The following is a 16,530-nucleotide window of genomic DNA, read 5'->3' as shown; positions in this document are numbered from 1 at the left end:
TGTGAATATCTTATAAACATCTTATTACTTTTTAAAGACAAAGCAACTGTAAAGCTCTTATGTTTCTATTGGCAAATTTATAGTGTTGCTTGTTCTGTACTTTCTCCTTCTAAATTTATTTTTAATATTAGGTTTCATATTGCAGTTCTGGTGTGCAGCATTGATACTAAGAGAAACAAAAATAACCAAGATGATGCCAGCTCAGGCACTGCGTGTTTGCTGGAGATTTTATGTTTGTTTAAATAGCACTTAGTTCACACAAGGTTATGAATATTCATATCCAAAGGGCCAAGCAAGTAGAGTGCAGTCCTGCCATGCTTGAAGGCTTCCCGTGTTTCCCAGTAGTGAAATTCCATACATTCCTTACATCCCAGCTGTGTATAGGAGCCAGCTCTCTGAAGATACGATGGCAGCTAGTTTATATTGAGAAATGGGAGAAGTTTTGCTGTTGATCTCACTGGAGGGGAGAGCTTAATGGTTTTAGGGATTAAATTTGAGACCACAGAGTTCATAGGTTCAAACGGCAGTAGAGGCAGCTAAGCTGTCCCTCCATCCAAAACAGTGACTGTTGTGGGCCAAAAAAATGAGTTTTGAGTAGGGGAGGTTCAAACAATTTAATTTATTGGCAATTAATAATCTTTTAATTACTGTTTCTTTTGTTGAAAATAAAGCAAACACAACCTTGGAGTAACAAACCTCAGCTTCTTGATGGACACTTCTTCCCATTTCTGGTCTCCATCCCTCATGCCACGTATTATACTCAGTACCTTTGGTGAGGCAACACTGCCACAGGGGAAGGGGGTCAGAGCATTGTTATTCTAATTTTGTTGCTCCTTTTTTCTTACTCAGTTATTTCACCATGGGTTCCTCTGCTGGAACCTCTGTCCTTTTAAAATCATGCATCTTCCCTGGTCTCCTCTCTACCCCTGCTTGGGGCAGCAAGCTGCTGGCCCTCAAGCTCTTGCTACCAAAGCCCTGCTGGTTATGTTGAATACAATTGAGTAGACTGCAAATTATGTGGCTGGTTTTCTTGGATGAGAATTCAAATGGCGAGGTTTTTAAAGACAGACTCTTGCCATAGTGAAACTGTGCATCTTTAAAATACATTAAGCTAGGGCAAAGAAATATTTTTCCAGAGGGGAGAATGTTTGGTAGCAAAGAACTTGCAAGTCAGGGCAATAATTGGCGTGCCAATGAAGGAGAGTCAGTTCTTTTTGTGGCAAAATTAATGCATACTGGGGAAAAGGCAAGTTCCCACTAATCAAAATGTGCTGTGTCCTTTGGGTGGGAGAAGCCAGAGAACAGGATTTCGTTGTTTCTGGGGGCAATCCATAACTAATTTAAAAAGGATTATTTATAAGAAAGTTGGTTTTCCACCTAGAGAACAGTCAGTATCCCCAAAAGGATGATTAATCCTTGCATTCATTGAGCCTGGATAGCTTTCAGGCTCACTAGGGATCTGGCTGAGGAGAACACTTAGGCATTGTCTTAAGCCTATTCTGTTCAGCAGGCTATCTTGGTTGAGTCTAATTGAATCCCTGGGATTTAAACCTAAGTAAGTGCTTCAGTGCTGTTTCAAAGTCAGACTCCATTTTTGGAGGCTTTGTAATATTTTTCAGCACAGTCATGTGTCTTATTGATGATACTCATTTGGTGTTGTATATTAGCTGTGTTGCTGTGTGAGACACAACTATAGGAGAAATAATACTGGCTTCTATATGGGCTTATCATAAAGTGATATAAACCCAGAAATTATACGTGCCTGAGTAGCTCGATTGTATATGTCATCTGTTAATATATTCCATATAGGCAGGAAAACTGAAGCAGGAGATCTGAGAAATCTCCTCAAAGCTATAAAGTGAGGAGCAAGTGCTAAAATAAGGGTCAGACCAAGTAATGCCAGCTGTTCAGAAGTGAAATAATCTTGTGTTTATGCTATAGGAGAGCCTAATAGGCAAGGTTCTATAATCAGTGTCAGTGGGATAGCTCTGCAAATCCCAGTGCTGTTAGCAGCAGCTTGATATCACAGATGTTAGTGTAATCTATGTGGCAGTATTGTGGAACTTTCTGTTGGTTCAGGATCTGGTACAGAAGAAGGATCTTAAATTTGTTTCATATCAAAGAAGTGATCCAAATGGAAATGCAGCTGCAGAAGTGCGATTGGGTCAGACAAGACTCAATAAATGACTTGTTTGTTCAAAGAAGCAGTTGCATTTGTATTTTTTCTTCTTCAAAGGCACCTCAAAACAACATTGATGGATTTGAAAGTATCTACTTGCTACCCAGCACTTGAAGTTCTTGCCAAAGGAACAGGCTATATTCAGTACTGCATCAGTCATTAATGCTTTCTCTGTCATAGTCCATATAGTCTTAAAAGTTGATAGACTTTCAGAGCATGTCGATATACCTCAAGGAATTGACTTCTCAGCTGCAAATGTTCTAGATGCCAACATGGGCAGTTAACCACAGGGCAGGGCCCCTGAAATGTCTTGTTTATCAGCTCTGTACACAGCAAACTGTCCTGGGAGTCAGGACCCCTGTGGAGAGTCATGTTTCTTATGGATGTGACTATCTAATTTTAGTTTGAGGCTGTGTAGCTCTGTCCTTAGGAATGCCAGAACTGAGGATGGTACTGATTGATGGTCATTTACAATATCCTTGTTCAAAGGAGAGATTCTAAGTGTGGAGGACAGAGCGCCCATCTTTCAAAAATGGTGGCTGAGGACAGGTCTCTGCAAGGGTCTTGTGCAAAACACTTGGTGAGATTGCTGGTGGGATTTTGCTACAGATGCTGTTTTGAAAGATCTTTGTGACAGGCCTGTTTCTGTGCAGGCTTTCCCTTATTTTTCATACACACATTAAACCTCAGCAATATTACACCATTACGAAGATACTGAAAGGTATCTGGGGACCACTGTCTGAAGTAGGTCAGTGGTCCTCCTTAATCTCAGGGTAAACAGCGGGAGAATTGTTTTTTAAAATTAGCATTTATTTATTGACTTACTTTGAAAAGGAATTTAATTCCTTTTACCATACAGGATAGTTTTGACAGCCTCAGAAAAGGAAGCAGAGGGGAATGGTAGTTAAAGAGTGTGTTGCTGCTGACTAGGATCCTCACGTGGGTTGCTGTTAGGGTAGCTAAGAGGCCTGTTTGACATTTCAGTGCTATTATGGGTAACCACCACTCATCAGTAAGCCAGAATTTCCATGCTGCCTGTAAAAAGCAACTGCTTTTACTGCTAATTTCAGCAACTTGCTTTCGTGCAGCCTTGATGATCCTTGAGTATTTGCAGTGAATGATTTGACATTTCTGTTTATTCATTGTTTTGGGTAAGATTTTGATACAGACCTCGAGTGATGCGTATGAGATGGCTGCTCAGACTGCTCTTAGGAGCTTTTTGAATTTTAATTACCCATGTCACCACTCTCACAGGGAAACATTCCTTCCTAATGTCTACTCTAAATCTCTCCTCTTTCAGCTTCAGTCCATTCCCTGTCATCCTAGCCCTGCACTCCCTGATAGACGTCCTTCCCCCCCGCTTTTTATAGACCCCCTTTAAGTACTGCAAGCTATCGAAGATCAGCATCTGTGGCATAATCCTCAGTGAGTCCAGGTAGGGTTATAGCCTTGTAAATGCAACCAGCTTTTCCTAATCTCTCAGACACTAACAGGAGCATCACAAACTGGATCCCTCAAGCACATTTATTTTAATCACAGTACAATCACAGGTTTAATTCTTGCACACAGGCTGTTTGAGTGTTTGTGTAGATGATCACTTTTCAGATAGGATCGAGCAGGTGCTGGTGTTAAATACTTCCCTGAGCACTGAAACCATTCATATGCATAAATCTTCATCCAGCTGAGGCTTCAGGCCCTGATCTTGCAGGCTGTTCTGTGGGGAATTGATTGCAGTATCAAAGCTCTAGAAAATGCAAGAGGGATGGTCGCAGGCAAAATGCAAAGAAGCACGTTAGAGTTGTGTTCTAAAACTATGAAACAAATGATTTTTTTTTCACCCCGCTATGCTTTAAAGCTCATTATTTCCTACTCTATTTACATGTACAATGCATAATGCTTGCTTACTTTTGTTTGTACATAACATAGGAGTTTTCTCACTTTGATTTCAAGTTACGGTTCTTAATACTTTAGCTTAATATCTGACACTTGACTCTAAATCTTTTCTTTCTGTTGGCTGTGTCAGCCTGTCCTTGAGGCATGCATGCTTACAAATATTTGGAAAAGTATTTAAATACTGGCTTTCTTATTTAAAAATAATCTTTCCTCTTTAAAATTATTTCTGTTATTGAAATCTCTGCATTCTATTTTCATGCAAATTAAGTGTTTGATATCTTTACTTACAACATTTTCTCAGCTGCCTTTCTTATGAACCACCCTACCTTATCATCCTAGTTTAACTAGTTCTGCTTGTCAATGTCTTTGTAATTTATTTTTCCTTTTAAAGAATGTGCTTCTCAAAATAGCAATGCACCCCATTTCTAGGCTGCACATGTGCTTTGACTTCTTTTTAGTGGTTTTTGAAAAATGTATTTGTTGTTACAGTACCTCCCAAGGGATGGGGGGGTGAGGGGGTTTGGAGAGAACTGATACAAATCTGTTTGATGCTATGTTGTAGTCAGCCCCACATGATGACATATGATTTTGAGGATAAATACCTCTGGTGTACTTGGCCAGCTTTCACATGTATGTGTGTACCCTGTATCATTATGACTGGAACACTAGCTTTTCATAGAATCATGGAATTACTTGGTTGGAAAACACCTTTGAGATCATTGAGCCCAATCATAATTGTCCACAACTACATCATATCCCTGAGCACCTCATCTACCTGTCTTTTAAACACCTCCAGGGATGGGGACTCAGCCATCTCCCTGGGCAGCTGTTCTGGTACCCAATAACCCTTTTGGTGAAGGAATTTTTCCTAATGTCCAATCTGAACCTCCCCTGATGCAGCTTGAGGCCATTCCCTTATGTGCCAAAAGAGATACTATCCTGCAGTGTTCTGCTTGCTATTGTGGCCCTATTTTCATCCACTATTTTCATGGGAAAATAACTATACTTTTATGGAAAGTATCAGAAAACATTTAAAAATTAGGGCAAAAAGCTACAAGTTTAGAACTTTTTCTGCCTTTTTTTAAAAACAGCTACTCTGGCTGTATATTGACAATGAAAATAGTTTTAAGACATTGTCACACTGTAGGAGTAATACAGATAAATTTACAGGAAGAGAGGGTTTTGAAATGATTCTTCAGATATGTTTTGAATGGCAATAACGTGAACAAGCTGCAGTCTCGAGTTTTGCCTTAGGCTTTTTCGTACATGTGTAGGCATGCGGCTCACTAGTATCTCTTTATGGGAGTGCCTCCTTCCAGGATAATCTGGAATCCCTGAAGATCTCTGTCTGAAACCTGATGACTGGAGTAATTTCTTTGTCCCTGACAGCTGGGAGGGTCGATTTCACTCTCAGTCACTGCTTGGTCACCGTAGCTGATAGGATTCTTATAGATTTAGGATTGAGAACTGAGTCTGCAGATAAGCAAAATGACTCTGCATTTTTCACCCCTTCCTTTTAACAGGTGTCTCAGTAACACCTCAAGGCTCCACTGTGCTGGGCTTTTATGAGAGAGGAATTCCTCAGAGAGCATATGGGCTATGGACAGGTTTTACAAACCAGAGGTTACAGACGTTCACCTTGGTGAGAAACACAAAGGGTGGGAGAAAATTACTACTTCTCCCTTTACAAAGAAAGCACGGCGAATGAGTGGTAAGCCAGATCTGATTCTTGAACATGGGACTCTGGTGTCTCTCTAGCTCCTTTCATCCCAGAACAGCTTTTTTTCCCCCCAGCTTGTTGTCCTGTGCACAGTACCTACCTGCCTGCCTCTGTGCTGTCCCGAGCAAGGGGCTGCCCAGCTGGAGTGCCAGGACAGCCACTTGACAGCATCAGAGACTGGGGGGAATTTCTACTTAAAAACTTTCAAGTTTTGAACTTCAGATCCTGTAAATTAATTCAATAAATGGTCTCCAAAGCTATATCAGGTATTATAGAGAGAGCGCTGCTGCCTGTATGAAGATTTGGTGCCTTGGCAATCTCTAGCACCGTTATCTTACCTCCATTCCCAGAAGCAGAAAGGAGTGAGGAAATTTAAAGTAGGCTAACAAAGAAAAATAGTTTCAGGCTATTCAATTTTTGCTTTATTTTTCCTTCTTAATAGTTCAGTTTTCAGCCAAAACCCCACAACGTTGAATTGAAAGTTATCATTTCAGCGTGCGCTGTCTGTATTAGACTGGGCCACTCTTTGAGGTGTAAAGGACACAGCTGAGTGTCCCCTTGCCTGTGCTGCTGTGGGCACAGTGTGTTCTTGGTGCTATGCAAAATTGCCCAGAGGGAGATCTAGAAGTTATAGAAATTGTATATCCTAGCATGACGTTACACCACTTACAGCCTGGTTAGGGTTGACTGAGCATAACTGCAAGTTTTTTGTGAAGGTAGGCATGCGAATGTGACACCTACAAAAATTTACTGTTAAAAGGAACAATAGCTACTCCTGTTTAAATTTACAGGAAGCTGGGTTTTTTACCTCAGCTTAGAGCAGGACTGAACCCGGCCTATTTTGCTGTGACCTCTACTTTGCAGCATACACATAGCAAGGCTTTTCCCAGAAGCTTCTCTCTGACTTCCAATAAAAAGCCGACGTATTCTGTGGCTCACAGCAGAGACATGGAGTCTTGCCAGCAGGAATCTGCAGCTAAGAGTCACTTAGCTTGAGCCTTTGGTTTCCTGACAATTCTGTGTTCAGAGAGAGAATCGTCAATAAGGGCAGCTGCAGTATTTATTTTCCTTGTTTTCTTTTATTCAACAGCCATTACTCTCCAGGTAGTTGCTGTCATTTCCATTTCAGAAGTGTTTGGTATGAGTACCAAGGTCCTTTTTCTGGCTGATGCAGAAAAATATGTAACTGCTATTAAACCTTTGTACAATGATCTGCTCCATATAACGAAGCACTGACAGGATAGTTTTAAATTTGGCACAGCGAATTAATTCCTTTGCTTTGCTCAGAAAGTATCTTGCGTTACTCATATGAACATTGGGTTGCTATTGGTCTTTTCTATCTCTTTTTCTTTTTTATTGTTTCTTTTTCTTTGCAAATCTGGGATTATTTTGAGATGTTTTGATAAAACGTGGTAATGAGTACTCTCAAGCTGGTAGAGTTGCTTTGAATTTACATCATTATAGCACAGTTGCAAAATGTAATGAAATCAACATTGCATGATTCACAAGGGAATGTAAGGAACGATAAAAATTGTGGTGATCTATCTATGGGGTGATGCTTGCACAAAGCAACATTGCAGTGACAGAGACTGTCTTCCCTGTAGAAGAAAATGCTATCGATTTTCCTCTTCCTCTCTCTCTCCCCCTTTCCTCCTCTCCTCTCTTCCATTAAACAGTGTAATCCAGACTTTCCAGTTATCCCAGTCAGTGTACATGGTACTCTGTAAACTGGATATTTAATAGGACATTGATTTGTCTTATTGGACTCAGTTGAGCGTAAGAAAGCATTAGTTATTCATTAGTTATTCAATTAAGTTGGTCATGCAAGCAAGAGTGGAAGTTTCAGCCTAGCTTGTCTTGAAAAGTTCTTTTGTGTAGATCTCACATTAGCTACCTTTACATGGCTCATCTTTACCCATCTCATGTATATTCATTAATTAAAAATAAGAACTGTCTTCAGGCAGTGCCCAGCAGCATTGGAAGTTAAAAAACTGTTATGAAGCAACCTGAAATTATGAGAAAATTTTATTGATGATCTTTTGTGTAATAATTAGTCTCTAAAATCGTACAAACTGTGACAGCTTAGACTTCTGCACGTGCTGTAGCTTTCAAAGTTAATCTTGAATAGTTCTGAAAGAATAAAAAGAAGACTAAATATTCAACGAAATTGTTGCACTGGTTTGATCTGTATGCCTGCTTCCAGCATCTCTTTGTTCAAATGGAAAGACTGCACTGGTTTAACTAGAGCCAGCTTAAAAAACCAATTCACTTAGTAGCCTAGATACTTTTGACGGAATGACATTTGTTTGAAATGAGATCCATTGTGTTAGTAGGCGTTGGCATCTTGCAGGTGTGAGATAGACTGATGCATTGTGTTCCATCTTACACAAAAAGATCCGTGCGCCTTGTTATACTGGTTGGTCTAAACTGATATAAAGTCACATCTTGACTTAATCTGACATGATTTGTATGTAGACAATTATCAGTTTACATCAGTTTGCTGGAACTGGTAAGTACTTGAGTTGTGTTTATATTCCACTACCCATGCAGTAATTATACACTTTATGATGCGAAGGCAATTGTGAAAGTGTGACCCAGTACTGAACCAAGAATGTGTTGTTCTGGTAGCATCTCTCCCTCAGAAAGTTGTTAAAGTTATGTTCTTTTCATTCGGAAGATAGTCATAGGTGTTCATGTATTTGGATTTGAAATACCATTAAAGGCAATGTAGCTCTTCAAATTAGCACTTGTTCACTCACACACTTTCCAATGAATGCTGTTTTCAGAAATATGTGTGTAACCATCACGAATGACTCGCTGTCTCGGGTATAACACTATACTTACCTGACTCCTTCCATCCCAGGCTGGGAACCTTATCACCTGTATTTGTTCTCACAATAGGGTAAGGCCAACAGTGCTGTTACACTTGTTTTACAGTCAGGGGCACTCAAGTCAGAGAAACTAAAACATTCAGATAATTTTAAGCTGATATATTACAGCCTCAGAGACTTGGTTGAACTCCACCGTCTGTCTTTAGTCCCTTGGAGTTAAGGGCATGCCATCCAGACAGCCTAGATATCTGTTATGGAGCAGGGGTTTGAACCGGGGTTATCTAGATCCTAAACTAATGTCCTGTCACTAATTATATTGGCTGGAATCTGTTACCATCTTGGTCATGATGTAGAGTTGCCTTATTGCACCACTGCATGATGGCTGAGGATATATCATGTTGATGTGGGGAGAGCCCAAAGTATTTACTGTCTGGAGATGTGAAGTCCCTGTAAGGAGACAAGCCTAGCTCCTAGCTTAGGGTTTTCAGACCCAAAGCAGCTCACAATTTACATGTCCAGGAATCTGGCTGGACTTCAACCTGGAACATTTTAAATAAAGTACTTGTAAAGGTATTTCTCTCTTTTTCTTTAGTTCCCTGTTCTGTCCTCAGTGGTAAATGTAAAGGGTCACCTCTGCCACTGAGAAGCCTTGTGTGTATTGCATATATCCAAAGGAAAATACTTGCAAGTGCAGGTTGCTCAGAGATGTCATGGATGCCCCATCCCTGGAGGTGTTCAAGGCCAGGTGGGATGGGGCCTTGAGCAACTTCATCTAGTGGAAGGTATCCCTGCCCATGGCAGGGGGGTGGAACTGAATGATTGCTAAGGTCTCTTCTAACCCAAACCATTCCATGATTCTATGATTATAATTCCTTACAGGAGAACAAAAGTAAATTACTCAATCTTGACCTACAAAGCTGAATGGAGGCCAGTAAGAGAACCACCATAATTAGCTTCACCTAGCAGTATTTGTATTCATTTAAATGGCTATAAAGGCAGAACCAGAAAGAAGTTGCTTCATTGGACCAGTCTTGAAGAGATTTTATTTCTGGAAAAGAGCAAAAACTTGTGTTTCACATCAATACCAGAAGATCTGGCACGCAGAACATGTTAGAATGTCCTCCACATGTGAGTTTGAGAGAACAGAATGTTACAGGTGCAGATTTCACACTGGGTTCATAAATTCTAGGGAGTATTTCATAGAATCATAAAATCACCAGGTTGGAAAAGACCTCTTGGATCATCGAGTTTGCCTGGATCCTTGATCCAGTTCCTCACTTGGACAATTTAAAAGGTCTGTTTTGTTACCTTTAATTCAGTTGGCATCAGGCCAATCTCAGGCTGTCTGGATCTGGGAGGGGATTTTCCTCATAATAATTTAATTTGCTAAGGCTTGTGTCTGTGTTTGTTTGTCTCATTTTCTTTCTTTTTCACTGCATAAACTATGTGTTTCCTTGGTTACAAGTTAATAGTCTTGTTTGGCAGAATAATAACTTCCTTTCCAGAAATAGTATTGCATTGCAGACTACTAGATGAGGTTCACTCAAGACAAGGTGTTCACTGGGCTCTTATTTAAATGGAGTTGCTAATGGAAATACCAGCTGGTATTGCTGAATGCATTCTGTTCACCAGTATGGGCTGAATAAGTGCTCAAGGGAAACAGTTGAAATGAGGCTACTAGAGGAGGAGGCATTAAAACTTTGAGCTTGAGTAGAAGATTTTATCCATTTTCTTTGAAGATTGGGAAGGGAAGAACAAAATAGCAGCTGACTTATTTGGCTGGCCTTTCAGCAGCAATTGCTGCTTGGAACATTTGTTATCCGCTATTCTGGATGCTGTTACTCCCCTAATGACATATTGGGCTTTTTTATTATTAATCTTGTATTTATACAATGCAGAATGATAGCAGCATTTCTTCACTAAGGTACTTATAAAGGAGAGTAATACAAAAGGAGGCCATGAAGTGCTCCAGGGAGCTGGAGCACCTCCCATACAATGAAAGGCTGAGAGACTTGGGCTTGTTCATCCTGGAGAAGAGAGGGCTCCAGGGAGACCTTAGAGCAGCCTTCCAGTACCTGAAGGGGGCTACAAGAAAGCTGGGGAGGGGCTCTTTATCAGGGAGTGCAGGGACAGGACAAAGGGGAATGGTTTTAAACTGAAAGAGGGGAGTTTTATGTTAGACTTCAGGAAGATATGTTTTCCTGTGAGGGTGATGAGACCCTGGCCCAGGTTGCCCAGAGAAGTGCTGGCTGCCCCATCCCTGGAGGTGCTCAAGGGCCAGGCTGCATGGGTCTTCAAGCAACCTGATCCAGTGGGAGGTGTCCCTGCCCATGGCAGGGGGGTTGGACCTGGATGAGTTTCAATGCAAAACATTCTGTTTTCCTATGAAGCAATGGGGCTTTTTCCCTAGAAATTCATTGAAGTAGTGGAGGAATCTGGTTGAGCAGATACAAGCATGGTATTTGTAACGCTTCTGTATAAGCAGTAACCTGAAAAAATAAAGGATAAGATGTCAAGAATTAATCAAGAAAGGAAAAGAGCTCCAGAGAACACTGAGATAAAATAATGAAGGTGATTCCTGGTGGCAAGTGAGAGTGCTGTACGTGTATCAGCACTCAGTCCTTTGCAGGGCAGGAAAAGCAGGACATGAATATATATATATATATATATATGTAAAGCCAGAGGTGTGGGTAGAGAGTTGTGTTTTCTCTGAAGTGTTCTGATGAGCATCACTAGTTTGAGAACAATATTAAAAGACAGACAACTTTCTACTGCTAGAATGGAATGTGGGAGGTAGACTTGAAGGAATAGAGTTTTGTTTGGGAACATTCTGCGTAGTACTTCCCACTTCAAACAGTACAGCTGAGACTTTATCTTGAGCTAGCTTACACCCGTGTGTTCCTATTGAGGAATCAAGCTGCCACAGGACACATCTTAAGAGAAAGTTAAACTTCTTTTACGGAAGCCAAATGTGGAGCAATAAAACTTTTATTACAGCAATGATGTACTCAATAAAGCTGACACAAACCTTTCCTGTTCCTACCCAGGCTTTCTATTCAGGGCTGTGGAATAGCTGATCCGTTGCAAATACTTGGAATTTTGTCTCCCTGACAGTATTGCTGATGCTTTGGTCATTTCTGTCTACTCATGATAACTCTAATTTGCATGCAGAGCCAATTCTGCTAGTATTAAGAGACAAACAACATTGATTTTTCTCTCTTCAGATGTGCTTTCCTTTGTTAGATATGTGCTATATCAAAATGGATGTGCTTGTAGTTTATATTTAATACAGTCATTTCCATGCAAAGTGAGGCTGCCTTGTTCATCTGGTTTCCAAAACAATTAATTGGAATTGCTTTTCTTTATTTATTTATATATATTGGGCAGCCTGATCCAGTGGGAAGTGTCCCTGCCCATGGCAGGGGAGTTGGAATTAGATGATCTTTAAGGTCCGTTCCAACCCAAACTATTGCATGACTTCATAGCCAAGAAGTCCAATGGCATCTTGGCTTGTATCAGAAATGGGGTGACCAGAAGGTCCAGGGAGGTCATTCTCCCTCTGTACTCGGCACTGATGAGACCACTCCTCGAATCCTGTGTTCAGTTCTGGGCCCCTCACCACAAGACGGATGTTGAGGCTCTGGAGCGAGTCCAGAGAAGAGCAACAAAGCTGGTGAGGGGGCTGGAGAACAGGCCTTATGAGGAACGGCTAAGAGAGCTGGGGTTGTTTAGCCTGGAGAAGAGGAGGCTGAGGGGAGACCTCATTGCTCTCTACAACTACCTGAAAGGAGGTTGTAGAGAGGAGGGTGCTGGCCTCTTCTCCCAAGTGACAGGGGCAGGACAAGAGGAAATGGCCTCAAGCTCTGCCAGGGGAGGTTTAGGCTGGACATTAGGAAAAAATTTTTCACAGAAAGGGTCATTGGGCACTGGAACAGGCTGCCCAGGGAGGTGGTTGAGTCACCTTCCGTGGAGGTGTTTAAGGCACGGGTGGATGAGGTGCTAAGGGGCATGGTTTAGTGATTGATAGGAATGGTTGGACTCGATGATCCTTGGGGTCTTTTCCAACATAGTGATTCTGTGTGACTTCATGATTTTGCTTGGATTATATGCTTTCTTGGATTAAATTAGCCCAGTTCTTGTTGCCTTGTGTACTTACTGAACAATTTGCACACACTCATGTTCTTGGAAAGAAAAGCTTAGGCTTCTGAAACAGTGTGGCACTAAAACTGTAGAGGGATTTTTTCCTTGTCTTTCCATGGCAGCCTCAGAGAAAAGAGGTAGTCATTGATGTGAACGGCTTAAACTACTGGTTTACAAAAAGGCTATATTTAAAAAAGGTAATAGTGACTTCTTAGATTAGCATGAAATGTGAACAGATACATTTGTATCATGAGAACACAGATTTATGTACGGGCGAATACCTTCCTTTTGTCTGGGTTTAAATTCTATTTCCTTTATTTTACAGTGGCCCATCCTCAGGAACCTCACCACCCCTCTGAAAAGCCGGTCATCCACTGCCATAAATGTGGGGAGCCATGTAAAGGTGAAGTACTCCGTGTTCAGGCCAGACACTTTCACATCAAATGCTTCACCTGCAAAGGTAAGACCTTGGTATTCATCTGTTAGAAATGAGTCCAGAACATTTGTCCAAATGCGCCTTGAAGCAGTGATGTGAGGTCACACACCCTGTGATCAGTCTGTTACAAAAGATTCGCCTTGCTCAGCCTCTGAAGGATTTGCGGGTGGGGAGAGTAAAGAATGGGGGATGAAATGGCTAAATTGCACGTGTACAAGTAGTAAGGTGTTCTGCACCAAGCAGAAAAAATTCAATACGCTAGTATCTACAATTTAATTAAAAGATTATATGAGATGTTTGGCTTTATTATGGGGGGATAAATTTACCACCACTAGAAAACTCAAAATGGCATGTTCTACTCTGAATACTTAGGCGTTCATTCTTCTTTTTCCCCCTACTGTTCACTGAGTACAAGCTGCACAATAGATAACTACACCTGAAAGAGGTGGGTAAAAAAAAATCTTAGCTCTTTTTAATATTATTTTCAATTTTATGTGCTTTGAGCAGTCCTCTGTAGGCAGCCAGTTTCACATATTTCCCAAATAGTGAATTAGGCCATAATTAGAGTCTGGCTGCTTTGGTGAATTTTTTTTTCTGTTTATTTGGGAAACAATGGAACAACACTAAACATCCAAGATGAAGTGCTTTATAGAGAGTCACAAAACATAGGAAGAGAAACTATAGCCCTAGCAGCCGCTCAGAAATCCAGACTAAATAGCTGACTTGATTTCAAATGTTATGTTATATGTACTTTGTGCTGTTTCAATATGTGGGGCAAGAATATGCTTTGATTGTATAATGTGTTAGTGTGAAGAGGAATGAAGCAAACGAATAGTTAAGAAAAGTCTCTTTGTAGTCTTTGTTATGATAAATCTGTTTTTTCTAAAAAACTGTTAAAAGCAACCACTGCCTTTCATTAGGATAGTTATGAAATTAAGCTCTTTTTAACTGAATTGATTGCTGAAAGTAAATACCTGCGTTCAAAAAAAGCCACAAAAAACTCTCACTGATGCATGCTCGCATCCCTGAGAAAGATGCAGGGTGGTGGCTGAGAAGTGTGTGTCCTAGGGTGAGGGAGAGCCTTAGCCACATAGAATCATAGAATAGTTTGGGTTGGAAGAGACCCTAAAGATCATCTACTTGCAACCTCCCTGCACGGACAGGGGGTGGCTGAGTAGCTAAAAAAACCCTCTTGACTTGTTTTTCTTGTGGTTGGATTTTGCCTAAGTTCAAGAAATAGCAGTATGCGTGCTCACATGCACAACATATATGTGTGTGTATCTGTACATACTTCTGTGTATATGTGTGTATGTACATAGTGTAGGTTAGATACAATGAAAGGGCTTCAGGCTTGAGGTCAACCTGGTGGAGCCAGTGGAGAACACGGAGAAAGGCTTTGGAGTAAATCAGAGTAAGTTACTAGAACAGAGCAGTGGAATCTATACTACAGATTTTTTTACTTCCTTTGAACGTAAATCCTTGCGATTCAGTTATATTTTTCATTTTTCAAATGCAGATGGAGTAGTACAGTAGTGTGGTTGCTGTAACTCTGTCCTTATGATTCCTAAATTGATGAGATCTAGCGGAAATTAAAAATATTGGTTTTCCTATGTTACTAAAGGTTTTTTTTGAAAAGTCAGTTGAGTTATTTGCATGCTGAGAAAGGAATAGCTAGAATCTAAGAAATTCTGTGTTTGTTACCTGTATTTTATAGTTAACTGCAGCTCAAAAAAATACTTAACTTTCTCCTGGATGTTGATGTTTTTCATATGTGTCAAAATGGAATAGTATCAGCCCATTGTGGAAGGCAGAGAGTGATGTGTGTGTCTTTCTATATCACAGCTGCTGTATTTCTAGCAGTACTTGATATTATATAAACCCATAAGCAGTTCAAAAGCAGCAGCAAGTTGTTTCTTTTATTGTTTCTGCCCATAGTGAGTAGTGGTCTCTGTTTACAGAAGAGACTGGACTAGGGTATTTCCAGCAGCAGACATGCTGAGACCCTTTGAGTCGTAAAGGAGAATGGTATTTCAGGCCCAGAAGCAGAGTGCCCAGAACCTCCCGATAAAGCAAGGGGGCAGATGAAGGCGGCTCTGGAATTGTTCTCCTGCCGAATGTACTAGATTAATCTTGCTGGATTTGAGGGTCTGGTTTCTTCTTTCACTTGTTTTTAAGTTGCTTACTCAGATGCTGCTTTTGTGCTTGGACTATTCTGTTGCAAGGCTGGGTTTACTAGGATATTTCTTCTTTTCTCCCCTAGGGCACTATCTAAATTTGCTGTAGTTTCTGTTTATGGAGATAAACAAGCTGATGACAGTTTAATATTCTGTAATATTGATCTCATGACTGCTTGCATGAAGATCACCACAGAGCTGTAGAGATATCTCTCTGATGAAAATGGAACTATGATTTTCATCATTAGCTTCTTAAGGAAACTTAGAGCTTGTGGAAGGTGACTGGTTGCATGTGTTTGCTTATTGTTTAGGAGAGGGGAGGTGACAGGGTGGCTCCTGTCTGTTTGTAGTATCTGCATATCCCAGTTTGAACTGAAAGGACCGTTTACAGACATTTCTCTTGCTGCTCATTCAGTCTGTGCCTTATTAGTTGAGTTTCCCAGCAAGTAAGTCTAGGAGTTTTATGTGTTCATTTATCTTTCACCAAGAGGAAGGGAAGTAGGATGTGTGTGAGTCTGCCTCAAGTCCTGTTTCGAATCCTATACCTGAGCTGCAGAGCTTGTTTGTTGTTGGTGTCTCCTATTTAAGTGAATGCACTTTTTAATTAAACCATATAGTTATTTACTTATATTGCATGTTGTCTGACCATATGGCTCATACAAGTGGGACACAGCTGTTCAAGTAAACATTTTTTTCTTGCTAGTATAATGGGTTTTTAATTTGACATGACTGTGAGTCTACAGGAGGTGGAGTTCAACCCCATCAGCTTTTAGACTATGTTGTTAGCCAGAGGAAATAACAGCTGATACTGGGACCAGACAGCCAAGCCACCTGCAGATGCAGCTTTCTGTATACTGAAGTTTACCCTTGAGACTTCAACTCATACAACTACAATGTGAAGGGCTTGAACAAGTGCATACTTGTCTGACTGCTCTCATACCTGCTGAAAACACTTCAACTTTTACCCATAGGCTTAGTCTGATAGTCCAGTGAAGATGTGGAAAAACTGCATTTCTGCATAAAGCTGTCGCGCTGTTTGTATAGTAGCAGGGTTTCAGTGTGAACCTGTTCTTGTTTTGCTCTGTATGAGCTCCCTTTTTTTGTTGTTGCTGTTGCCATCCATGCTCTCAACTTTGTGTTTACATCATACTGTTTAA

The 16,530-nt window shown here is 40.7% G+C and overlaps 1 protein-coding gene across 17 annotated transcripts in view; it reads left to right on the top strand.

Annotated features, from left to right (window-relative positions):
• ABLIM1 (actin binding LIM protein 1) overlaps positions 1–16,530 on the top strand; it is a 204,894-nt gene that overhangs the window by 86,679 nt on the left and 101,685 nt on the right. For all 17 annotated transcript variants that reach the window (XM_069863747.1, XM_069863741.1, XM_069863745.1 and 14 more), the window contains exon 2: positions 13,089–13,223. In XM_069863747.1, the coding sequence (XP_069719848.1) occupies positions 13,089–13,223 (135 nt within the window). The remainder of the gene's footprint in view (positions 1–13,088; positions 13,224–16,530) is intronic.

The sequence above is a fragment of the Phaenicophaeus curvirostris genome, chromosome 9, assembly GCF_032191515.1.
Source record: "Phaenicophaeus curvirostris isolate KB17595 chromosome 9, BPBGC_Pcur_1.0, whole genome shotgun sequence".
NCBI lineage: Eukaryota > Metazoa > Chordata > Aves > Cuculiformes > Cuculidae > Phaenicophaeus > Phaenicophaeus curvirostris.
The sequence above is the reverse complement of the archived record's forward strand: the minus strand, read 5'-3'. Positions and strand labels throughout refer to the sequence as shown.